We start from the raw sequence: 25,637 nt of genomic DNA, 5'->3' as shown, positions 1-25,637 counted from the left end.
CAAGATGGGGCCGGCGGACGTAAGGGTGGCTTTAAATGGAGCAAGCCTTTGAGGAAGCGTGTTACCAGGGGTTGTACTGAGATAGGACGACCCTCAATACCTTTATGGAAGGCGGCTACTGCACTGACATGCATTCTGATGGAAGAGGTTTTAAGACCTGATTCTGATAGATGCCATAAATAGTCCAAGAAGTTAGAGATTGGACAGGAAAGGGGATCAAGGGACTGAGAAGTGCACCATGATGTGTACCTTTTCCATTTATATGAATAGGATCTTCTGGTGGAGGGCTTTCGTGAAGCTATCAGGACACGAGAAACCGAATCCGGAAAGGTTTAAAAGGCTGAAGGACTAACCTTTCAACATCCATGCCGTCAGGACAAGGCTTGGAGGTTGGGATGGAGGAGGCATCCGTCGTTTGAGTGAGCAGATGCGGATCCGTATCCCAGAGGGATGTCGCCTGCGGATGGAGAGATCCTGGAGTATGGGAAACCACCACTTGGCGTGGCCAGTGGGGGTGCTATCAGGATCATGGTTCCTCCGTCCTGGCGAAGCTTTACGAGAGTCCTTGACAGAAGAGGAAGTGGAGGGAATGCATAGAGCAGACCTGTTGTCCACTTGAGGGGAGAAGGCATCCCTCGGCCGAGAGTGCTGGCTCTGAATGAGAGAGCAGTAATCGTCCACTTGTGGTTCTGAGGGACGCCAAGAGGTCGATGCGGGGAGAACCCCACTTGTGAAACAGAGAGGTCGCTACCAGAGGATCGAGTGACCACTCGTGTGGTTGGAAGACACGGCTCTTAGCTGGTCTGCCACTACATTGTCTACTCCCGGCAGGTAAGTGGCCCTGAGGTACATGGAGTGGGAGAGGGCTTCTGCCCAAATCTGTGCAGCTTCCTGACACAGAAGAAGGAGCCGGTGCCTCCCTGCTTGTTTATGTACCACATGGCCACTTGGTTGTCTGTCTGGATTAAGATGATCTGATTCGATAGATGATCTTGGAAAGTTCTGAGCGCGTTAGCGGATTGCTCGTAGTTCCAAGAAATTTATCTGGTGTTCGGCTTCCTCTGTGACCATAACCCTTGAGTTTGGAAATTGTCCACATGGGCCCCCCCAACCGATGTGAGAAGCGTCGGTGGTTAGGATTACTTGTGGATCTGGGAGGAGAAAGGGTAAGCCCTGAAGGAGGTTGACTTGAGTCATCCACCAGGTTAAAGACAGGCGTAGCGCTTGTGTGACTGTGACTATGGAGGACAGAGGCTGAAAAGCTTGAATCCATTGGTGTCGCAGAGTCCATTGTGTTACTCTCATGGCTAGTCGGGTCATGGGAGTGACTTGAACCGAGGATGCCATGTGACCTAGGAGAACGAGGAATTGGCGAGCCGTGGCAGTGTTTTGAGACTGAAGCTGGCGAGCTAGGTATATCAGGGTTTGAACCCTTTGATGAGGAAGATAAGCCTTTGCTTGTAAGGTGTCCAAGTCTGCTCCAATGAAAGATAAGGTTTGAGATGGGACTAAGCAAGATTTCTCGTAATTGACAAGAAAACCTAAGGAAAGGAGTGTTTGAATTGTCAATTTTAGGGAGGATTGAGCAATCTGTTGGGTGGAGGCCCTGATTAGCCAATCGTCCAGGTAGGGGTAGACGTGGACACCTTCCTTCCGGAGGAATGCTGCTACCACGACGAGGCATTTGGTAAAGACCCGTGGTGTAGATGCCAGGCCGAAAGGTAGTACTCGATATTGGTAATGGTTTCGGCCTACTAGAAAACGCAGGTACTTGCGATGTGATTGTGTAATCGCAATGTGGGTATAAGCGTCTTTGAGGTCTAGAGAGCACAGCCAATCCCCTCTTTGCAGCAGAGGGAGAAGCGAGCCCAGGGTTACCATCTTGAACTTTTCTTTTTGAAGGTACTTTGTTGAGGGCTCGAGGTCTAAGATGGGACGAAGCCCTCCTGATTTCTTTGGTATCAGGAAATACCTGGAATTAGAATCCTCTTCCCTGCTGAGAGGGAGGGACGGGTTCTATAGCGTTTGATTGCAAAAGAAGTAATACTTCTCGTTGTAACTGAACCAAGTGGCTGGTTAGGCTCCATGCCTGTAAAGGCGGGGAGTCTGCAGGAAGAGTAGTGAAGTTGAGGTGGTAACCCTGTGCTATAATTGCTAGTACCCCCACTGGTCTGAGGTGATCTGTAGCCAGTGGTCTAAAAGTGGCACAGTCGACCTCCCACAGGGATGGCTGGAAGAGGGTTTTGGAAGTGCTCTCTACAGGGAAGTCAAAGGCCCGCCGCAGGCCCAGGGGGTGGGGCTACTGTACGTCTTTGCTTCCGAGGTTGACGTGGCTGAGCTTTGTTGGAAGACCGTGCAGGTCGAGGCTTAGCCGATGGAGGGTAATACTGACGTGGCCTAAAGAACGACTTTTTAGAGTCTTTCTTAAAGGGTTGTTTGGAGGTCACCTCAGAAGGAGTGGATGAGAGTTGTTTCAACGTCTCATGGTGATCTTTTAACTCAGCTACTATTTGTTGAATTTGGACACCGAACAAGTTGTCCCCTAGGCAGGGCAAATCAGATAGCCGGTCCTGGACCTCTGGGCGAAGGTCTGATGATTTTAGCCAAGCCCAACGTCTGGCTGAGATGGCTGTGGCTGAAACTTTTGTGGAAGCATCGAAGATGTCATATGCAGTCCTAATTTCGTGCTTCCCAGCCTCAAACCCTTTGTTAAGGAGGGCTTGAAGCTGTGGTTGATATTGATCAGGCAAGGTTTCTGCATATTCCTGCATTTGTTTTAGGATGGCTCTGTTATATTGAGTCATATATAGCTGTACGAAGCTATGTGTGAATTAATTAACATAGCTCCGTGATACACCTTTCTTCCTACACTATCCAGGAATTTGTTATCCTTGGTAGGCGGAGTTGAGGAGGCGGCTTAGGCGCTTAGCTTCTTTTGAGGCTGACTCAACTACAACAGAGCGATGATCCAATTGAGGCTTCTGAAAACCCCGGTGCTGACTGGACAGGTATGTGGAGTCAGATCTTCTTATTAACTGGGGAAACTGATGAAGGAGACTCCCAGTTTTTCTTAGAAGGTCCAGAAACACCTGGTGAATAGGGATGGAAGCGATGATTTTGGGAGCATCCAGAAACTGGAGTAGTTCCATCATCTGGTGTCGGTCATCTGTTTCTGATTGTAGCTGAAAGGGGACTATCTCTGACATCTCCTTCACAAAATTAATAAACGAGAGATCCTCATGAGGAGAACGCTTTCTACTCTCTGTAGGAGATGGTGGTGAAGGTAAATCTGTGTCAGAAGAGGTATCATCACCCCAGGTATCATAGGGATCACGCGGAGCTTGAAGCCCTGAAGGTCCTGGTTGAGGGTCCTGGATAGTAAGAGGAACCATCGAGGGTATCGAGTATAATCTCGATGGCACCGGTGCGGAAGATGGAACTGTAAATGGCATCGAGGGCATCGGTGCTGTCGATGGAATCGGTGCCGGCCTTGGAATCGGTGGAACCGAAGGATATATCGGTGGCGAGGGATGAGAAGGCACCGATAAGACCACCCCTGAAGGGGGAAGTAAGAACGGTGCTTCCCCTCCCGATGATAATCCAGTCGGAGACGGTGATGTTGTCGGTGCCACTGGAATCACCGATGGAAGGGCCTTTAGAAGCGTCTCCATACGGTGTAGTAGCGGTGCTAGTGTTCCCACTAGTGGCTCGATGGTCGGTTCCGTACTCGGTGGCGAAGTCAGTGCCGGAGTCTGTGCCGGAGGATGTTGGAACTTCAGCATCGCCTTTTCGATGGCCTCCTGGACCAGCCGGTCCAGTTCTGCCCGGAGACCAGGGGTAACAAGACCCGGCTCGACGGGAGAGGGAGGCTGAGGCTGAGCCGGAGGGACCACCGTAACCGGTGGGATCACGGCTCCCACACCCCGAGGGGGTGAGGGTTTCCTCGGTGCCTGCGAACGAGACGTGGACGGTGCCAGGTCCGATCGAGGCTTTTTAGTCGGTGGCTCGGTCCGTACGGAGGTCGATGTTTCTGGATCCTCGACGGGCCGAGACTTGTGCCGTCGATGGCGATGTTTCTCTGGTCGATCTCCTCGTCCATCCGGGGAAGGGACTGGAGTCGACGGCCGGGAAGTCATCGATGGTGGACGGTCACCGGAGGGTTGACGATGATGGTGCAACTTCGACGGTGCCGGTTCCAATGACGTCGATGCCTTCGATGGCGTGGGGGTGCGAGCATGGAAGAGGAGCCCCATCTTCTCCATCCTGGCTTTGCGACCTTTGGGTGGCATTAAGGCACATTTGGTGCAAGTCAGGACATCATGCTCGCTACCTAAACACAAAACACAGACCCTGTGAGGGTCTGTGATTGACATAGTCCGGGTGCAATCCGGACATCGACGAAACCCCGTCGCCATGGCCTTAGGCCAAAAATTTAGTCGCGGGATTGGTGACTGTCGATAGGCCTCAAGGGCCAAACTCGACGTAAGTCAGCCAAAAACGGCAAAAAAACTTACCGGAGTTCCGCGAGATGAAAAATTAGTCTAAGGGAGACCCCTGAGGGGCAAATTTTTCTTCAGAAAAAGTATTTCCGAATTCCTGTCAGGAACGTGGAAGGAGCTCCTTTCGCCGCGTGGCAGCTGCTGCGCGGAAAAAAGAAGACTGAAGGGAGACCCCTGCTGGCTGCAGGGTCAGTGCTGTGCTGGGCATGCCCAGTAGGGGCCAGTCAAAGTTCTGTTAAACTTTGACAGAAGTTTTTCCGTGGTGGGCTCCATCCTCGATGTCACCCATTTGTGAGGACAACCATCCTGCTTGTCCTGTGAGAACTTCCACTCCCCTGTGTTGGCTGGAGACGCTGTGGATCAGTGTGTCATCACTGCACAATGATGACAACCAATGGCAGGATTTAGGGGTATGTTTGCAGCGTGCCAGAAGCAGACTGGGTGCATGGCTCCCAGCAGAAGACTGCTCCTGCAATAACTGCACCAAATGTTAGTTGGGAGGGGATATAAAACAGGGGGAAAAATCTCCAGATAATTGTGCAACCTGGATTCTGACAGAGCTGAAAGTCCAAGAGAGGAAAACAGCCAGATCATAAAAAGAGAGGGAAAAAAAAGGTAATGCACTTACAAATACATAACAAACAAGGTAAACTTGCTATTGTACCTCAATTTGTTCCCTTTGAACATTAATCATCCAAAAGGCAATGTTTTTCCAATTCTTACCTTTTTCCAAAAGCTGTTTCCACCTTTTTGCCCATTCAGTAAGCTGCTGAGCATAGGCTTTCTCAATTCTAGCTCGTTCATGAAGACAGTTCATGAGATCATTACAAAGTCTGTGACCATCATCTATTCGCTTTACTGTACGCTTATAATTTCCAACCTAAAACATTAAGCAAAGGAGTCAAGTGTTTATTATAATATGGGGCAAAAATGAATCTCGTATTACCAGCAAATGATAAGAAAAGAAGAAAAACCAACTAATCAGATGTAGGATTATAGTATGAAGCATTGCAGACCTCTCTAAAAACTGTGACCATTGTATTTGAAAATTCAGATTTACTTGGTAAACAGATTTTCAAAATAAAAAATTTTTGGTTTGGTTATAATCCTCCCCTGCCACTTTATACTTTCTGCTCCTTCTTGCAGCCAATCATCTGAGTTCTCACTCCTACAGCCTGTCTTAAATTATTGGAATAATAGCACACACACACACATCCAAATAAGCAATTAGCGGGAACATCTATGGGGAAGGGAGAGGGTTGTGCAATGGGGAGGAGCCCCAACCCACCCCTGCTCAAAGTGAAAAATTATGTGCCCAACAACAGTACCCTTGTACTTACATTCAAAACAATTAGAGAAACACAATTAGCAGTAAGATTTTTATAGCTTCAAGTATAAGCTATTAGTCTGTATTCCAGAATCAGAGACTGTTAGAATCCATAAGTGTGTCATGAGCTATGAGTCTTAAGTATATTAAATCAACAAGATCCTTCGATTGCACCTCCATAACAGGGACACGGGGCAGAAATTCTGGCGTTTAAACGAGGGTCTTCTCAAGCCCACCTTTGTGACACAGTTAAGTGACCAGCTCATTACATATTTTCAAACTAATCTGTCTGACAGTATATCTCCACCCACCATTTGGGAATGTTCCAAAGCTGTGGCACGGGGCATAATTATCTCACGTGCGTCCTTTTGTAAACGGGAGAAGGAGAAACAACGGCAGGTCCTGTTGACGGAGCTAGCCCGTCTATCCCAGTGTCATATGCGTACTCAATGCCCTAGGATTCTCAAACAAATGACTGGCATTCGGGATTCTCTTAAGGCCCTTGATGCTGACAAATTAGCTTTTCAATTGGACATTGTGAAGCAACAATATTTTGAGGAAGGTAACAAGGCGGGACGTCTTCTCGCTCGTTGCTTGAAGGCGGTCCTACTCCAAAATCATATCACTAAGATCAAGGATACAGGGGGGCAATTAGTTATGTCTTCGGAGGGGATTCGACACTGCTTTACTGATTTTTATGGGCAATTATATGGCGCAGATACCACTATAGAGGATACAGACATAGATCTGTACTTACGGGACTTGCCTCTGCCTCATCTCACGGACGCCCAACAGCAATATTTAGACGCTCCCATCCGGCTGGAGGAGGTCCATCAGGCGATAAAGGCTTTAAAGCCGGGAAAAGCCCCGGGTTTGGATGGCTTAACCGGCAGCTACTATAAAAAACTTTCCTCTGTAGTGGCGGAACCCCTCCTCGAGATGTTTAATTCATTGCGCAGCCCTGCCACGTTGGCGACTAACGCTAATGTAGCTGGTATCACAGTCTTAGCTAAACCGGGAAGGGACCCTATTCATTGCGGGTCCTATCGCCCCATCTCACTCATCAATATAGATTTGAAGATTTTGGCCCGAATACTGGCTGAAAGGTTAAAGGGCATTATTCCCTTACTGGTGCACAATGACCAAGTGGGTTTCATTCCATCACGTATGGCTAGCGATAATATTCGGAAGGTAGTTGACCTTATAGACTGTGTTCATCAACATACGTTATCGGCCGCTTTATTAGCTATCGACGCAGAAAAGGCCTTTGACTTGGTCCATTGGCCTTTCCTGTTTCGGGTGTTGGGCTCTATGAATTTTGGAGAGTTTTTTCAAACCTGAATTCAGAAGCTTTATGACAAGCCCCAAGCACGGGTCAAAGTTAATGGGGGGTACGGCCCGGTGCTTAATATACAGCGGGGGACCCGGCAAGGATGCCCGTTATCACCTATGCTTTTTGCCCTTTTTTTGGAACCTTTGGCCATGACAGTCCGTAGGACAGCATCAATTACGGGTGTTCAGTTAGCTGACTTACATTTTAAGATGTCCCTTTTTGCGGATGACATTCTTTTTACTTTAACTAATCCGGCTAAATCCCTACAGGGAGTCTCGGAAGCTTTGGAACAGTTCCATAGGGTGTCAGGCTTCACTGTCAATTTCGACAAGTCAGAACTTCTGAATATCACTCTGTCACCTCAGGAAGTAGTGGACATCAAACACAAATTTCCCTTTCGCTGGGCTAGCACTTCACTCAAATATTTGGGTGTACACATTGGACCCCGCACGACACAATTATACTCTCTTAATTATAACTCCCTGTGGAAGAAAATTGACAGAGATATGTTGACGTGGTACAGAGATTCATACTCATGGCTGGGTAGATTGGCTATCGTCAAAATGGTTATTCTCCCACGCCTCCTGTATTTTTTCTCCACCATCCCCATTTTTATACCTTCCATGTTATTGAAAAAGTGGCAAGCTAAAATATATGGTTACATTTGGCGTAAACGTCCTCCCCGAGTGGCGCGTACAGTCTTGTTTCTACCCAAGAGGGCGGGGGGACTGGGGGCTCCGAACCTCATCTGGTATTATGCAGCAGCACAGCTCCGCTTTTTGGTAGATTTTTATAATAAAGCTGATATTAAACAGTGGGTTCAATTGGAGCAGAGACAGATAGGGTCTATGCCAATTCAGGCCTTGGCTTGGCAGCCTAGATCCACCTGGCATACGTTGACTCATGTACCCCCGGCTTTGCATACCACCCTCAGGGTATGGAAGGCTTGGAAATCTAAGCTAGTGGGAAATTCGGATTATTTCCAATCCTCTTACCTCTTTCATAATACCCTATTTACGGGGTGCATGGATAACATTCGCCTAGCGGTATGGGAACAAAATGGGCTTTCCACATTTGGGCAAGTCCTGTTGGGAGGTACTGTCCGGGTTATTGAGGCTTTACCTGTTTCGGGGCCCCTTGACTCCGGGCAGGTGCTTGCTTATGCGCAAGTGCGCCATTTCCTCCACTCATTGCTTTCTGCTAATCAGGTCCGTTTGTCTAAAACGCTCTTTGAATCTTATTGTGCATACTCCGACAACATTAAGGGCATTCTTTCTAAAATCTACAAGCTCTTGAATAATCACTCTCCCTACTCAGCCACGCATATTCGGGCGTGGCATAGGGATTTGGGGAAAGAACTATCTAATGAGGATTGGGATCTAATTTTTCTTCAGTTTTCCAAAGTGTCCGTTGCTGCCTCTATTCAAGAACAGTGTTATAAAGTGTTGTATAGATGGCATTTGACTCCAGAGAAACTGCATCGCATGATACCTACGATTTCCAACCTATGCTGGCGGGGATGCAGCCACACTGCTAATTATATTCATGTGTGGTGGCAGTGCCCAAAGGTCACCCCCTTTTGGCAGGAGCTTTTTGACTGGCTAGGCACTGTAATCCAGGGCTTTAAAGCCCCGAGTGTTCAACATGTTTTGTTGCACGTACCATCTGAGGATTATTCTACATGTACTAATAAATTTCTTAGTCAAGTTTACATTGCGGCCAGGGCAGAATTGGCTAAAGCATGGAAGCTGCCTGATCCGCCATCGAGAGCGGCAGTACTCCACAGGCTACATAGCCAGTATCATTTATCCTACCTGACTGCGGTGAAGCATGACAAACTGAAACCTTTTCAGGTGATATGGCGCCCTCTGATGATATGGCTGCGGGCTCAGACTACTCCGGCCTAGGGGCTGTCCATCTCGGGGTGGGGAGGGCCAGATGCGCAAACATACCCACCTATATACACCTTTTGATCTTGCTATGCAGCGTACTGGTTGAATGATGACACAGGGACTCGATTATACATTGATAGGTTTTATTTCAGTCAAGACAGGCAACTTACAGTGTACTTTATTTCATGCGGACACCTGGTATGGGGAGGGGGAGGGGGGGGGATAGGGTTGGCATTCTGATAGTACATATGATTGGTTTTTGATATGTCTTTTGATACGTGGGGGTACATTGACTCCGTTTTGTACTGTATTCCCTCTATATCCCATGTACTTGTGGTTGTTTTTCATGTTATATCATGGATTTATTATTGCGTTATATTCTGTACATGTACTATCTTTCATTCAATAAAAATTATAAATTGAAAAATAAATAAATAAATAAATCAACAAGATCTTTTACCTATAAAACTTGTTTTTAAATGCTATACTATAGGTAGCTGGCACTGTCCAAAATGGAATACTGCGTGCTCCCATCATCCACCCATGATTTACGTTTCCAAAATGCATGTATGCCTGTTTTAAAGCTGTGATCTAACCAAAAGAATTAATCTGATTTGTGGAATAGTTCTGTTTTTCTGAGTTTCAAGAGAGTGAGTTTTGTATGATATCAAAATAACAATATATGATATTGTTAACAAGTTTAGTTTTAATTGTTCATTGTATCAGACTATGGAATTATTTTCCTGCTGTTTTTGTTTTATGTAAACCGGTATGATTTACATTTAATGTAAGAATGTCTGTATATAAAAATTAAAAATAAATAAAATAAATAAATATCCCCCACCTCCCAAGCTATGCAAAACAAGGGACAAAGTGCTAAAACTGCTATATATGTTCTTTATGCTTGTAATAAATGTAATTGTTGTTACGCTTGGGCTCCGGTCAGGAGTCGTGAACACCACCCAGCAGGGTGGCTCCAGGTGGAGAGAGACAGGAATGGCTAGAAACAGTGTCTGGTTCCAGGCTGGGTCAGGGCAGGCAGCAAGTAGCAGTGTCTGGGTCCAGGCTGGGTCAGGGCAGGCGGCAAGTAGCAGTGTCTGGGTTCAGGCTGGGTCAGGGCAGGCGGCAAGTAGCAGTGTCTGGGTTCAGGCTGGGTCAGGGCAGGCGGCAAGTAGCAGTGTCTGGGTTCAGGCTGGGTCAGGGCAAGGCAGGTCAGAAGGCCCGTAGGCCACACATACACAGAAGGCCCGTAGGCCACACACCGTAAGCAAGGCAAGGAAGAAAAGGCCCGTAGGCCACACACACAGAAGGCCCATAGGCCACACACCGTAAGCAGGGCAAGGCAGGTCAGAAGGCCCGTAGGCCACACACACACAGAAGGCCCGTAGGCCACACACAGTAAGCAGGGCAAGGCAGGTCAGAAGGCCCGTAGGCCACACACACACAGAAGGCCCGTAGGCCACACACCGTAAGCAAGGCAAGGCAGGTCAGAAGGCCCGTAGGCCACACACACACAGAAGGCCCGTAGGCCACACACAGTAAGCAGGGCAAGGCAGGTCAGAAGGCCCGTAGGCCACATACACACAGAAGGCCCGTAGGCCACACACTGTAAGCAAGGCAAGGCAGAGAAGGCCCGTAGGCCACACACACACACACAGAAGGCCCGTAGGCCACACACCGTAAGCAGGGCAAGGCAGGTCAGAAGGCCCGTAGGCCACACACACACAGAAGGCCTGTAGGCCACACAAGGCAAGGCAAGACAAGGCAAGGAATAAGGCCCGAAGGCCGCGCAAGGCAAGGCAAGGCAAGGAATAAGGCCGCGCAAGGCAAGGAATAAGGCCCGAAGGCCGCGCAAGGCAAGGCAAGGCATGGTCCAGGGACCAAATGCACAGCAAGCAAGGAAGGCTAGAGCAGGGAGCCCAGGCGAGCTCGATGCCGAAGCACCGAGGGAACTGTCAGGCAGGGTTATAAGGAAAAGCCCAGAACATAGAGTGGACAGGGGAGATGGACTGGCCTGCCAGGAGAGCCAGCACTAGAGGGACCCCTGGTGGTGAGGCGGTTGCACAGCAGCCATAGCCGTAACAATTGTAACCTCCTGCCCATCTGGGGTCACCTTCTCAGCTTTAGGGAACCTGAGGTAATTCACCCAAATTGAGGAAATCCATCTCAGTTGGGTCTTGGGCTGGGGGTAGATAAACTGCAGAGCCAAACTTAGCCAAGAACACTCACACAAACATCTCCCCAAATTCACTGTCCACTACACAGGGTGTGCTTCAACAAAAGAATTTATTTAAATAAACTGGTTAATCAGTCCAAAATTGTAGAAATCACACTTTCTGAAAAAAATCAGCAGTTTCCCTCTCAATCCTTTTCCAAGAGTTTAGAACAAAGTTAAATCACAGTTCTGTATACAAATATTTCTTTAGTCTTAGTCTAGGCCCAACTTCCTTAACTTCCACAACAGTTTAAATCCAATTTGATACAACTTTTAGGATGGATGCAAGGTTCATTCCCTCTTCTATAGATGGAAATCAGCTCCCCAACCCTTCTCAGAAACTCCAATTAGGCACAGGCTTCCTTCTGGTCCTGAAGGCCTTACAGTTCCTTTATTCACTCTAACTCTAATATTAAAGACTTCGGCTGTCTTTTCTCTTTACTCAGGTTTCTAAGACACCTGTGCGGTATCTCTGCCCAACTCCTTTTCCCCTGAAACCCCAGAAGGGATTCACAGCTGCCTCCTTCTCTTGGCTTGGTGACTCTGAAGGAGCTCCAGCCCACATCTTAACCAGGGTAATATACCCTTTCCAAAAACCCTGCCCTTAGGAGCTTAACCCAACTGTCAAGAAATTCAGGATCATCCCTTGACCAATAGATAACCTTTTTTTAGCTGGAATCTTCCCTGCTCTTTTGCCCTGACTAGTACTTCCCATGAGGGAAATCACATTAACCACAATACACAATCTGCACAATACATTTTCCACTCATTAAGAATACCTTTACTAGTTTCCCTTAGGAGAAAGCAGAGTTGTTTACCTGTAACAGATGTTTTCCAAGGACAGGTGGATGTTAGTCCTCATACCTGGGGTGACATCAGATGGAGCCCGATGCGGAAAATTTACGTCAAAATTTCTAGAAACTTTAACTAGACACACTGAGCATGCCCAGCATGCCCTATACCATGCGTCCACAAAGGGTCTCTCTTCAGTCTCATAACATAGAATTACAAAAAAATAAAAAACAGGAGAAACCCAACTCCGCGGAGTGGCAGGCGGGCTCCGTGAGAATTTACATCCTGCTGTCCTCTGAGAACACCTGTTACAGGTAAGCAACATTGCTTTTTCAGAGGACAAGCAGGATGGTAATCTTCACACATGGGTGAATCCCTAGATACAGGCTGCTCAACACAAAAAGGGTCCATAAGACCCCTAATGAGGTGCCAATGGGCACAACTCCGGTGCTGTTGGTAACACAGGGGGAGACAACCTAAACAACGGGCCCTAGGTAGGGCTAGTTGGGTTCTATACCTCGAACAGGCTCCGGAAGACAGACTGGCCGATCCTACTGTCGCGTCAGCCATCCCTATCCAGACAGTAATGGAATGTGAACATGTAAAGATAACATCACGTCGCAGCCTTGCAGATCTCCACCACGGGAACTGTTCACAAGTGGGCAACAAACACTACCATGGCTCTGACAGAATGAGCTTTACATGTCCCCCAAGATTCAGTCCCGCCTGGGCATATCAGGAGATGCAATCTGCTAGCCAACTGGATATTGTCTGTTTGGCAATGCCCAACCTATTCTTATCGAAGAAATAAAAGTTGGGTGGACTGTCTATGGGTTTCTATCTGCTCTAGGTAGAAGGCCAAGGCTCGCCTGCAGTCCAAAACTGTGCAGTGTTCATTCACCTTGGTGCGAATGGGGCCTAGGAAAGAATGTTGGAAGGATGATTGACTGGTTAAGATGGAAATCCGGCATCATCTTAGGCAGGAACTTAGGATGCATATGCATGACTATCCTGTCATGATAGAACTTTGTATAAGGTAAATAAGTCATTATGGCCTGGAGCTCATTGACCCTGCGCACTGAAGTGACCGCCACCAAAAATATGACCTTCCAGGTCCAGTACTGCAGATCACAGGTGTACAGCGGCTCAAAAGGAGCTTTCATCAGCTGAGCTAAAACCACATTGAGGTCCCAAGACACAGCGGTAAGCCTAAGGGGAGGCTTCAATTGAAGTTGGCCCCACATTAAACATACACATCATAGTGGTATGCGCCAACTGCACCAAGATAAACTCTAATGGACCTGAGACACATCCTCAGAGATCGAGAGGCTTCAGGATTAACCTCTCAACATCCAGGCTGCAAGCAACAGGGCATGATTTTGCGTGATGTGATCTGGCGAAGTCCCCAGACTGATCAGTTTCTGGATGGACAACTCCCGCAAGAGTGGAAACCAGGCCTGTCTCAGCCAATGAAGGGACTTGAGAATCATAGTCCCTCGGTCCTTGCAAAGTTTCAAGAGAATCTTAGTCACTAAGGGAATCGGAGGATACGCATACAGAAGACTCTTGCCCCAGTGACAGGCAAGGGCATCCAAGGTTGGTTTGTCGTCTGACCAGGGAGCAGACCCAAGGCACCTTCCCATTGTAGGGGTACGCAAATAGATCTAGGCTCCCCCAGAGGCGGAATATTCAATTCGCTAACCCCTGGTCCAGGGACCACTCTCATGGGGTCTGAAGGCTCAACTCAGCCTGTTCTCCATTCTGGCCAAGTACATGGCCCTGAGCACCATCCTATAGGACAGGGACCAAGACTAAATCTGGACAGCTTCTGATACGGGAGGTATGATCCCGTTGTAATCTTTACATGGAACGACGGTGTACATAAAATGTCTAAATAAATAAATATAAAACAGGAGGTACGATCCCATGCCTCCTTGCTTGTTGACATACCACATGGCTACTTGGTTGTCATGTGGTATGTCAGTCTGGATCAGGTTGTCAGTCTGGATCAGGACGTCAGTCTGGATCAGGACAACTTTGTTGGACAGCTGATCTCTGAAAGCCCATAGCACATACCTGATCGCCTACAGCTCCAGAAGTTGATTTGACAAGAATGTTCCTAAGCGGAGCACAGTCCCTGGGTGCTGAGTCAAGGGACTGAGAAGAGCACCACGACTTAAACCTGTTCCATTTGTAAGAGTAAGCTTTTCTCGTGGAAGGCTTCCATGAAGCAATCAAGACATGGGAAACTGGTTCAGAAAGGTTAAGTGGTTGAAGGATTAACCTATCAACATCCATGCCGTCAGGGACAAGGCTTGAAGATTGGGATGGCATAGGCTCCCGTCGTTCTGAGTGATCAGAAGCGGGTCCTTTCCCAAGGGAATGTGCCTGCGGATGGAGAGATCCTGAAGTATTGGAAACCACACTTGGCGTGGCCAGTGAGGTGCTATCAGGATCATGGTTCCCTTGTAACTTCACAAGAGTCCTCGAGAGAAGAGGAAGTGGAGGGAATGCGTAGAGCAGACCGGTTGCCCATGAGAGGGAGAATGCGTCTCTGGGTTGAGAGAGTTTGCTGCGAATAAGAGAGCAGTAGTTCTCCAATTTGCGGTTTTGTGGAGACGCAAAGAGGTCTATCCGAGGATATCCCCATTGTTGAAAGATGGAGTTCACTACAGAGGGGTTGAGAGACCACTCGTGCGATTTGAAAGACGGGACTCAGCTTGTCTGCCAACACATTGTCCACTCCCAGTAATCAGGTGGCCCTGAGGTACATCGAATGGGAGAGAGCTTCCTCCCAGATCTACGCAGCTTCCTGACACAGAAGGAAGGAGCCTGTGCCTCCCTGCTTGTTGATGTACCACATTGCCACCTGGTTGTCCGTCTGAATCAGGATGACGATTTTAGAGGCGATCCTGAAAAGCCCTGACAGGATATCGGATTGCTCGAAGTTCCAGGAATTTTATTTGGTGTTTGGCTTCCTCTGGAGACCAAGGTCCTTGTGTCTTCAGATCGGCCATGTGGGCTCCCCAACCGGAGTTGGAAGCATTGGTGGTGAGAGTGATTTGAGGATTTGGAACCTGAAAGGGCAATCCCTGGAGGAGATTGGTCTGATTTTTCCACCAGGCGAGAGACAGACGGAGTGAGTCGGTGATGTGGACAATGGTCGACAGAGGCTGAATAGCTTGAGTCCACTGAGATCTCAGAGTCCAGTGCATGAGTCTCATGGCCAAGTGGGCCATTGGTGTGACATGGACTAAGGACACCATGTGTCCCAGGAGGACGAGAAATTGGCGTGCAGTCGCAGAGTGCTGAGACAGCAGCTGATGAGCAAGAGATACAAGAGTCAGTGCTCATTGTTGAGGTAGGAAAGCCTTTGCCTGTAAGGTGTCCAAGTCTCCCCCAATGAACGACGAGGTTTGAGATGGGACTAAGTAGGATTTGTCGTAATTGACGAGAAATCCTAACAAAATTAGCGTGTGTAAGATTAGATTGAGGGATGACAGAGCAGTTTGCTGAGTGGGAGCCCTGATTAACCAGTCGTCCAGATAGGGGTAGACGTGAACACCTTGTGTCCTGAGGAATGCTGCGACGACTATGAGGCATTTTGTAAAAACTCGTGGGGCAGATGCTAGGCCGAATGGAAGCACTCGGTATTGATAGTGCTTGGGGCCTACTAGGAACCTCAGGTACTTGCGATGAGCTGGACTTATCGCAATGTGGGTGTATGCGTCCTGAAGGCCCAGAGAGCAGTGCCAGTCTCCTCTTTGTAGAAGAGGTAGAAGCGATCCCAAGGTGACCATCTTCAACTTTTCTCGCTGGAGGTACTTGTTGAGGGCCCGTAGGTCCAGAATAGGACGGACGCCTCCCTATTTTTTGGGGATTAGGAAGTACCGGGAATAGAACCCTAGGCCTTGCTGAAAGAATGGTACGGGTTTCTATTGCTCTTGACTGGAGAAGGAGGGAGACCTCTTGATCCAGAAGAATGGAGTGTTTGGATGTTCTCCACGTCTGTAGAGATAGGGAATCCGGTGGCAGGGCGAGAAAGTTGAGATGGTAACCCTGAGCAATGATTGCCAATACCCATTGATCGGATGTGATTGAATGCCACACCTGTACCTCGACTAGGTCTTCTCCTTTTCAAATCGTCTCCGGTCAGCAACCTACACCACCGGTGCCTCTACCCCTGTCTGTCCCCTCTCCGGCAGCCCAGCTTACTGCCACACAGTTAAAGCAACTTTGGATACACACCCGACAGATGCTACAAAGGGCCGCACATACTGCAAAAAGATTCGCTGACCGACATCGGAGACCTGCACCACAATTTCATCCAGGAGAGAAGGTGTGGCTCAGCACCAGAAATATCCGTTTGAGGGTCCCATCGATGAGACTGGCTCCCCGCTATATTGGCCCTTTTCCTGTGACCAAACAAATAGGTCCTGTGACCTATCAACTACGTCTACCCGTCTCACAACATATCCACAATGCCTTTCACGTATCTTTGTTGAAACCATTGCTCCTCAAATGGCCCTCTCGGAAGGTTCCTGTTTCTCCACAATTGCAGCTGGAGGAAGACACGACCTATCAAGTCCGGGAAGTTCTCGATGTCCGGAGACGAGGTCGTATATGGGAGTATCTCCTAGCTTGGGAGGGATTTGGGCCAGAAGAGAATTCTTGGGAACCTGCTACTAACATCCTGGACAAGGATCTTCTCAAAAACTTTCATATCACTCACCCAGGGAAACCCAAGCCTTCTAGGGGGAGGCCTAAAGGAGGGGGTACTGTTATGGCTGCCGGTCGCAGCAAACCGCAACCGGGGCCGGTCACTCATCAAAGCGGTGGAGCCAACCGCCGACGCTGAGGCCGGTGTCGGCGGGCCTTTTCCACGGCAGTGGCTGCCACCTCCAACATGGCCGCAGCGTCCTCTCTGCGCGGCTAGCCCCGCCCCCTGAAGTTCCCTAGGGCCGCGCGGGCGGCAGTAACCAGGATTTAAAGGAGCCTGTACAGGAAGCAGGTTGGGTTCCTTCCTGTAGGCTCCATCATCGGGGAACTATTTAAGGCAAGGTCTGAGCCTTCAGACCTTGCCTTGGCTTCTTGGCTCTCGTGGTTTGTTCCTGAGTTTTGTTCCTGCTTTGGCATTGATCTCTGAACTGTGCTTAAACGATTCCTCGACCTGCTGGAGGCACCAGCTACTGATCCCACGACCTGCTGGAGGTGCCAGCTTCTGATTCCACGACCTGCTGGAGGCGCCAGCTTCTGATCCCACGACCTGCTGGAGGCGCCAGCTTCTGATCCCACGACCTGCTGGAGGCGCCAGCTATCTGGACTACACGACCTACAGGAGGGCACCTGCATCCAGATCTCCATCTATTACCTCCTGTGATCCTCGGGATTAGCCTCGCCTTCCGACGGTGGGACTTACGTTTATCGCCGGACCAAGGGTCCACCTTCCAAGTCATAACACAGAGGAGAGGCCGAATGGGAGTACTTTGTACTAAAAGTGTCTCTCGTCTGCTTGAAAACAGAGGTAACGCCAGGATTTGGGATGCATTGGTATATGGGCATATGCATCCTTTAAATCCAGTGAGCACATCCAGTCCTTGGGTCGGAGGAAAGGAAGAATGGACTTGAGAGAAGTCATTTTAAATTTTTTCTCTCCGTGTCTGTTGAGGGAGCGTAGGCCCAGAATTGGTTGAAGCCCTCCAGATTTCTTGGGAATGAGGAAGTATTGTGAATAAAATCCCTTTTAATACTGGGGTGGAGTTAACTCTCATATGCACTGTTGTTGAAGTAGTTGGTCGATCTCTTGAAGAAGAGGTCTCCGATGAGCACCATGAAGTTTCATGGAAACTAGATGTGGGAGAGTTGGGAGGGATGCAAAGTTGAGAGAATAACCTTCCTTTATTATGGTCAGGACCCAAAGGTCGGATGTTATTTTGTTCCATGCCAGAAATAGGGACAACTGTTCCCCTACTTTTGTTGTCGGTAACAGTGGCAAGGGTAGTCCTAAAACTCTGCTGGTTTTTAGGAGGATGAGGGTTTTGGCGAGGTTGGCGGGGTGCACGAGGGCGTTGGTGTGGACCCTGCTGCTGCTGCTAAGGTTGCTGGCAGTTGGGCTGATATGGTGGAGGCTGGTAAGATGTATAAGGCCGATATGTGCGCCTAGGGTAAGCAGGTTTCCTGTAAGAGGCGAATTGGTGTCAAGACGATGAGCCCTCATATGGTGAGGTCAAAGATAATACCGCCACTTTTTGTTCTTTCAGCTTTGCTACCGTCTCAGTGAGCCTGTCACCGAAAAGGTTGTCTGGGCGACAGGGAAGATAAGCTAGCTTGTCATGCACATCATCCCTTATGGCACTTGCCCTCAGCCATGCTAGCCTTCTTGCCGCTAGGGCATTAGACATGGTTTTTGCCAACGTTTCGAATCCCTCGTAAATGGAACGTACATGTCGAAGGCCCTCCTCCATGTCATAAAATTCTCGAGGGGGGCTAACTTCTATAGAACCACCTTGTAATAGGGGTATTAAAGATTGTAGGCATTCAAATAAATATTGTGCGACATAGAATTGGTGGTTCTGAATTTTTGCATTTAACATGCCAGATTAGAATGCCTTCTTTGCAAAATCAAGACATTTGTTATCTCATCCTGGGAGGGTGTTTGAATGCAGCCTCGATTTCTTCGCCTTCTGCATCACTGATTCGACAACTACCGACGCATGTGGAAGCTGGACAGTCGCATAAAAAGGCAAGTCTCACATCCGATATTTAAGATCAGTTTTCCTTGAAGTTGGCATTCTGGAGAAAGGAGATTCCCACGCTTTTTCCATCACGGAGTCCAATACTGAGTGGGACGGGAGTGCTGTGGGTTCAGCTGGGCTGTCAAATATCTTAAGGATCCCAAGCATTTCCTGCCTTGGGTCTGGTATCTTCCTGGTCTCCACATCTAGCCGTTGGCCCACTTTTTCTAAAAATTGCGAATAAGTGAGGTCTTCCAGGGGGGATACCGGTTCTGGTGGAATTTCTTGTGGGTCAGATGGGTAACCCATTGATGAACCGGGCGAAGAAGAACCAGGGGAGTCTCCCGCTGGAGGTGAGGGCCTCTCCTAGGTTGATCTTTTGGTGCAGGACCCGGAATAGGGGAACCTTTGGGCAATAAAGGTGTCTCAGATAGCTTGTCAGGTGTGGCTGGTGTTGCTGCTCCACTGACATGAGGAATTGAGACAAGATCTTTGAAATTTGGGATATGGCTTCAGAGGCCCAGCCCAATGTAAGGGGTGGCCTTGGTTACGGCTGGAATTCTGATGGATGTAGTGCCGTAAGCAGAATGTCACTGTCTGGCCTTCTCAGATGATCGATGTCCATCGGTGGGTGGGTAACCTTTCTGTAAAGAGGATTCTGTAGTCCAGAACCCCTGTGGTGGTGTGAGGCTGCGGATAGCCCAAAAAAAACTTATGAAGAGGCTGAGGAGCTTCTGGAGAGCCTTGGAGGAGATGGGCTATCGTCCAAGTCCACGACTAATAGTGGGGAAGGATCCCTTAGTCTCTTGTGCCCAGTTGAATGTTTGTTTGGGCTGTTTTGTTGAAGACTGCATCGGCAACGTTGGTGGGAGAGGCTCTGTGTCGGGTTGCGTCAAAGGAGGCGTCATAGGAGGCCTCGAAGGAGTCGGCAGTACGCTGGTGGCACTTGATTGAGATGCAATGTCTTCCGAGCATCGATGTGTCGACACTCACTAGGTGCGTCGGTGCTTCGAGGTTGCGTCGGAGTTTCTTTGACGCGTCAGTGCTTCGATACGTCAATGCCTTCGACACAGAATGTGGCCACGGAGTCGGCAGCGCATCTCCCGCGCTGTGCGTCAATGGTGATCACTTCGATATCAGGTGTTTTGGACCTAAGGGGTCTGCAGAAGTGGCCCTTCGATGAGATGGGGCCTTTGGCTTCCTATGTGTTCTCAGTGATGACCTGGCTGAATCCTCAGAGGGGACATAAGAGCTGGATGGTTCTCCTCTGAGTTGAGCTATTTGGGCAGCTCTCTGGCGCTGTGCTCGTGGGGACATGCATCCGCAGTCCCTACAATTTGCTTGGTCGTGATTGGGACCAAGGCAGATATAGCAGACTTGATGTCCATCAGTGACAGACATTATCTTACCACAGGAACAAAACTTAAAGTCCGATGGACGAGGCATTTTAAGTTATTGAAACTTTCCTTGTGGTATTCTGCTAGTTTTTGTCACTTTCAGTCATTTTTTCTTCACAGAATAATATTCTTCTCACAGGAGATGAGGGCTCCTTGTACAGTCAGTCGCACGGAAAAAAATGGACTGAGGAGCCTCAGGGAAACGCGGGAAGATACAAGAAGGAACACCTCACTAAAAGACTTTGGTGATCTTAGAGAGCTCCGCCACCTAGTGGCACAGAGGACGTACCCAGACAGCATGACTAATTCATGCTGCTTATCTACGGGAAAAGTTCCCTCTCAGTCCTCTCCTTAATTGGAGCGGACTGGGAGTGGAGAAAGTCGGGATGCATTGCCGTGCGAAAATTGCATAATTCCCTTCCCCCCCCTCGTGCGTGTTGCACGCACGGATTATAAAATCCGGCACACATTTGCACGCGGCTCCTGGATTTTATAACATGTGCGCGCCGGTGCATGCATGTCATAAAATCGGCAATTCCATGTGTGAGCGTTGGGTAGCACGTGCACGCACTTCTTTAAAAATCAACCCCTTAGTGTGCATGTTGGAAACATATTCAAAAAGAGTAGATTGGTCCTTGAAAAGACATGTTTTCCTGAAGAGATAGGATATATATTTACCTTAAAACGATATACCAACATAGCTTAAAAGTAACATGTGGAACCTGTCTGAAAATAGGTATAATACTATATAGATTATTATGTATTATTCAGTTTGCAAGAAAGGATGGGGGAATTCTTGGTGTGGCGGGGGGGGAAGAAAAAATAAAAGCTGTATTTTAATAAGTTTTGTTTGCTGCTCTGTGGTGTAGTGTATGGCTGCTACATTGAGTAGACGAAAATTGGTTCTTACCTGCTAATTTTCGTTCCTGTAGTACACCGGATCAGTCCAGACAGCTGGGTTATGCCTCCCCTCCAGCAGATGGAGACAGAGAAGTTTTTGACTGACTCTGCAGTCCGTCAGTATTGACCTGTACACCCAAGCCAGATAAAAGGAATGCAACACACACTATGTACAAAAATTTCCCCAGAACGAGCAGAGGGAAGAAGAAACCTGGAAAGTGAATAACTGATGTCCGCACAACACGCCTGTGCGGGACTAGAACCTGAAGCCAAACGCTGATCGAGCGGACTCTCCAAATCCCCCAACCCAACCTGGGCGGGAGTCTGGACTGATCTGGTGTACTACAGGAACGAAAATTAGCAGGTAAGAATCAATTTTCCTTTTCCTGTATGTACTCGGATCAGTCCAGACAGCTGGGATGTACCAAAGCTATCTTATAGAGGGTGAGCCCCAGAGAGCCCAGCTCAAAGCACCCTGTCACCGAGACTTCCGGGATGACATCACTGGGATCAACAACACTGAGTTAGCTCCGGGCCCTCCCCCCCCGAATCGGCCGCCATCCCTCTCTTAAAAATATAAAAACACATTTTTTCTCGGCTGGATGTTGTGCAGGACATCGGGGGCTGCTGTTTCGCCGCAGTTTGGCGAAAAAACGAGCATTCTAGGACCCGCAGCAAGCCCAAGATTAGCGCGGCTTATCCAGCTCCTCTGGTGAGTTCACTCCAGGGCACCTCCGTTATAATCGGCCGCCATCCTCCCTCAGTCTGGTTTTTTTCACCTGTCCTGTGCTTGGAGGTGATAGAGGATGCGTAGGGCTGTTGATTCGCCGCGGTTGGGGACCAAAACGAGCGATCTGCGGCCTGATATGCGCCAAAGATCAGCGCGGACCCCCCAGAAGAAAAGGGGCATAGTGTGGCCAAGATGGTGGCCGCCATCACGGGAGACAGCACAGCTCCGGTGGCAGAGGTCTCTGAGACGGCCCTACTTAAAATATCTGCTAAGTTTGCTGAAGTGCTGGATGTTAGGCTGCTAAAAATCCAATCCTCCATGGAGGAAATAAAAAATGCAGTGGAGGGGCAGGTTGGACGAAGCGGAGCATAGAGTTTCTGAACAGGAGGACCGGCTGCATATTGTGGAAAGGCAAGTACAAGATTTAACCACGCAAAATTCCTCGCTGCTGGACCGCTTAGAAGATCAAGAGAATAGGAACCGGCATAATAATATTAAAATAATTGGCCTTCCAGAATCCATGTCAGATGAAGAATTGTATGATCTTATTGAAGTCTGGCTGCCGACTCAGGTGGGTCTGACTTTGATTTCTGGTCGCTTGCGCTGCGAAAGGGTACACGGAATGGGGCCAACCCAGGAAGCGACTAGTAAGCCTCGGCCTGTGATGGCCAGAATTTTAAACTGGTCACACAAAATTCAACTCATGAGAGCCTTTCGGCAGCACAAGGATGTGGAATATCAGGGCCACCGGATCATGCTGTTTCATGATTTCTCCGCAGCAGTCTCAGCACAGCGTAAAGCTATGTCCCCTGCATGCACAGAGCTGCACAAAAGGGGGATCCAGTTTGCACTACTTTTTCCTGCAAAGCTCCGAGTGCAGCACAATGGTACTACCCTTTTCTTCTCTAAAAAGGAGGAAGCCACTTCTTTTATATCCTCGCTGGAACAAGTCAATGCTACTTGAATGACGCAGCTCTGTTGGACTTGAATTCGCCAGCAATTCAGGTCTTCAAATTTATAGCGGTATAAGTCTGCTGGATCTGCACTTGCAAAAGACTTTGTCTTCAATTCAATGGAGTCACCATATGACTGATTTTGGGCCCCTAATTAGGGGTAAAATTCTCATCTCCTCACAGTTTTTTTTTTATATTACAGTTTATTGTTCCTTGAGGGGCGGTTCAGTGTTTAGTACACTTCATAGTGTTTGTTTCATTGACACCAGCTGTAGTGCCTTAAGAATAAGGGAAGGGGATGGTGGCGGCAAAGGCTGGGGGGGGGGGGGGGGGGAGAGAGGGGACAGAGGGAAGCCCATGGCCCTATGGGGAAGATGGGTATTTCGTGCCTTTTATATTGTTTTGGACGTGGGGGGGAGGGTGCCCAGGCTGGGGGGGCGCTCGGTCCCGTCGCTGTCAATGCCACCTCTGTGCTATCTGCTATCATTATGTTCCTTTTAAACAGCTGAAAACCAATAAATCTGTTTTTAGGGCTATTTTCCTCACACTGTATATCTATACTCAATACTCAAACACATGGGGACTACCACATTTATCATTTAAACTTGACATTTCAAAACCCAGGGAATTAGTATCAGAATATTAGTGCTCAATCGTTTAGGCTCTTGCCCTTAGAGGGCTACAACCATTGTCATGGCAGCAGTAGCACTTAATTTTTCACCTCCTTTACCAATTCCCACTAAATGGCAATTTTTATTTTCTAACTTTTTTTAAAACTGCACATTGATTTAATATTACTTATCTTTTTCTTTGCTTTTTCAAAAGCACTCCATTATTTCAAAACCACTCCGTGAAACCTCCTTCCAACACCTTTCTCGTGACTCGAAGTTATTTCTGCCTTAAAGGCAATTCAACCTCCCGCTATTTTTGTGACTGTTAAAATCTATAACCTCCCGACATTGCAATGTTTCGGCGGCTCATCTCGCCTGCTTCAGGGGATTCTTCCTAATAATAAAGAGAAAACACACTCACTAACACACTATTCCCTTTCAACAAAAATCTTTCTCTTTTACAGTTTTCTGGCATTTCAACACAATGGAACTCACTCGTTTAGTTGGCCTTACACGGCTCCTCCCTGCAGCACAGTTCATAAGGTGGTTAAACTCTTGTGACCCCTCTCTTCAATTTACTTATACTTTTGGTAATAAAGAAGTGCCCTTTCTAGACATTTCAGTTTCTATTAGAACTAATTAATTTTTCTTTTCAATATACAAAAAGCCAACTGATAGAAACACATTGCTGGAATACTCAAGCCATCATCCTCAACAGCTGATCCATAGTATACCTTTTGGACAGTTTTTAAGATTGAGGAGGTTATGTTCAACCACAGATGAATTTAAGGAACGTTCCAAAGAAATGAAGGAAAAATTCTTAAGTAGGGGATATCCTGAGAAGGTAGTCCGGAAAGCGTTGAAAACGGGCCCGGTGGAATAACAGGGATTTATTTTTAACCCCTCAACCAAAGGTGAAGAAGAATAAACTAACCTGTGTGTTACCTTATTCAGCTGGTATAGGAAAAGTAGTAACTAGCATTAAAAGGCATTGGCATATTCTGCAAGTGCATCAAGTATTTGCAGAGCACCAGTGGATGGCTTTTAAAAGAGGAAATAACATCAAGGACTTAGTAGTCCATTCCATGTTTAAAACATCTTAAGATAAGATCTCTGAAGTAGCTGGTCACTTCCCATGTAATGCTTGCACTGTATGTGAGAATGCATGTTCCAATAGAGATATCCCAATAGAGAGATTACAATTCTACAGACCTCGGGTAAGATCCACTTGCACCACCCAAGGAGTGGTGTATGCAATCTGGTGCCCCTGTGCACTAGTGTACATTGGCAAGACCGTAAGAAGTTTAAAAACTCGGCTTATTGAGCACAGGAGTGCACTGAAGTGCATGAGATTAGAAGCACCGATGGTGCAACATTGTTTGGAGAAAGGCCATGTATTCAGTAGCATGAGATGCACAGTGTTAGAAGTTCTAAAAGAGGATGTATGTGGAGGCAATTTAAATTTAAGATTGATGCAGAAAGAACAAAAATGGATTTTTAAATTGCAGACCACGCATCCTGCTGGTCTGAATAAGGAAGTTGACTGGTCGGTTTTTATGTAGAATGGGATGTGATTGGCTGAGATGGTGGCTGAATGTTTTGATTGGTGAGAGCTTGAAGGTAGGAGGGGAGTTTAAATACCAGGAAGTCCTGACGAGATTTTCTGAGCGCAGAGACGCCGTCTGTTTTTTGTGCTGCAGGGAGGAGCCGTGTAAGGCCAACTAAACGAGTGAGTTCCATTGTGTTGAAATGCCAGAAAACTGTAAAAGAGAAAGATTTTTGTTGAAAGGGAATAGTGTGTTAGTGAGTGTGTTTTCTCTTTATTATTAGGAAGAATCCCCTGAAGCAGGCGAGATGAGCCACCGAAACATTGCAATGTCGGGAGGTTATAGATTTTAACAGTCACAAAAATAGCGGGAGGTTGAATTGCCTTTAAGGCAGAAATAACTTCGAGTCACGAGAAAGGTGTTGGAAGGAGGTTTCACGGAGTGGTTTTGAAATAATGGAGTGCTTTTGAAAAAGCAAAGAAAAAGATAAGTAATATTAAATCAATGTGCAGTTTTAAAAAAAAATGGAAAATAAAAATTGCCATTTAGTGGGAATTGGTAAATGAGGTGAAAAATTAAGTGCTACTGCTGCCATGACAATGGTTGTAGCCCTGTAAGGACAAGAGCCTAAACGATTGAGCACTAATATTCTGATACTAATTCCCTGGGTTTTGAAATGCGTCAAGTTTAAATGATAAATGTGGTAG

At 47.8% G+C, this 25,637-nt stretch overlaps 1 protein-coding gene across 3 annotated transcripts in view; it reads right to left on the bottom strand.

Annotated features, from left to right (window-relative positions):
* The window catches only part of PACSIN2 (protein kinase C and casein kinase substrate in neurons 2), a 499,840-nt gene that overhangs the window by 344,286 nt on the left and 129,917 nt on the right, over positions 1-25,637 (bottom strand). For all 3 annotated transcript variants that reach the window (XM_029600100.1, XM_029600098.1, XM_029600101.1), the window contains exon 3: positions 5,223-5,379. In XM_029600100.1, the coding sequence (XP_029455960.1) occupies positions 5,223-5,379 (157 nt within the window). The remainder of the gene's footprint in view (positions 1-5,222; positions 5,380-25,637) is intronic.

This window comes from Rhinatrema bivittatum, chromosome 4 (assembly GCF_901001135.1).
Source record: "Rhinatrema bivittatum chromosome 4, aRhiBiv1.1, whole genome shotgun sequence".
Taxonomy (NCBI): domain Eukaryota; kingdom Metazoa; phylum Chordata; class Amphibia; order Gymnophiona; family Rhinatrematidae; genus Rhinatrema; species Rhinatrema bivittatum.
Note: the sequence above shows the minus strand (reverse complement) of the source record. Positions and strands in the feature narration are given on the sequence as shown.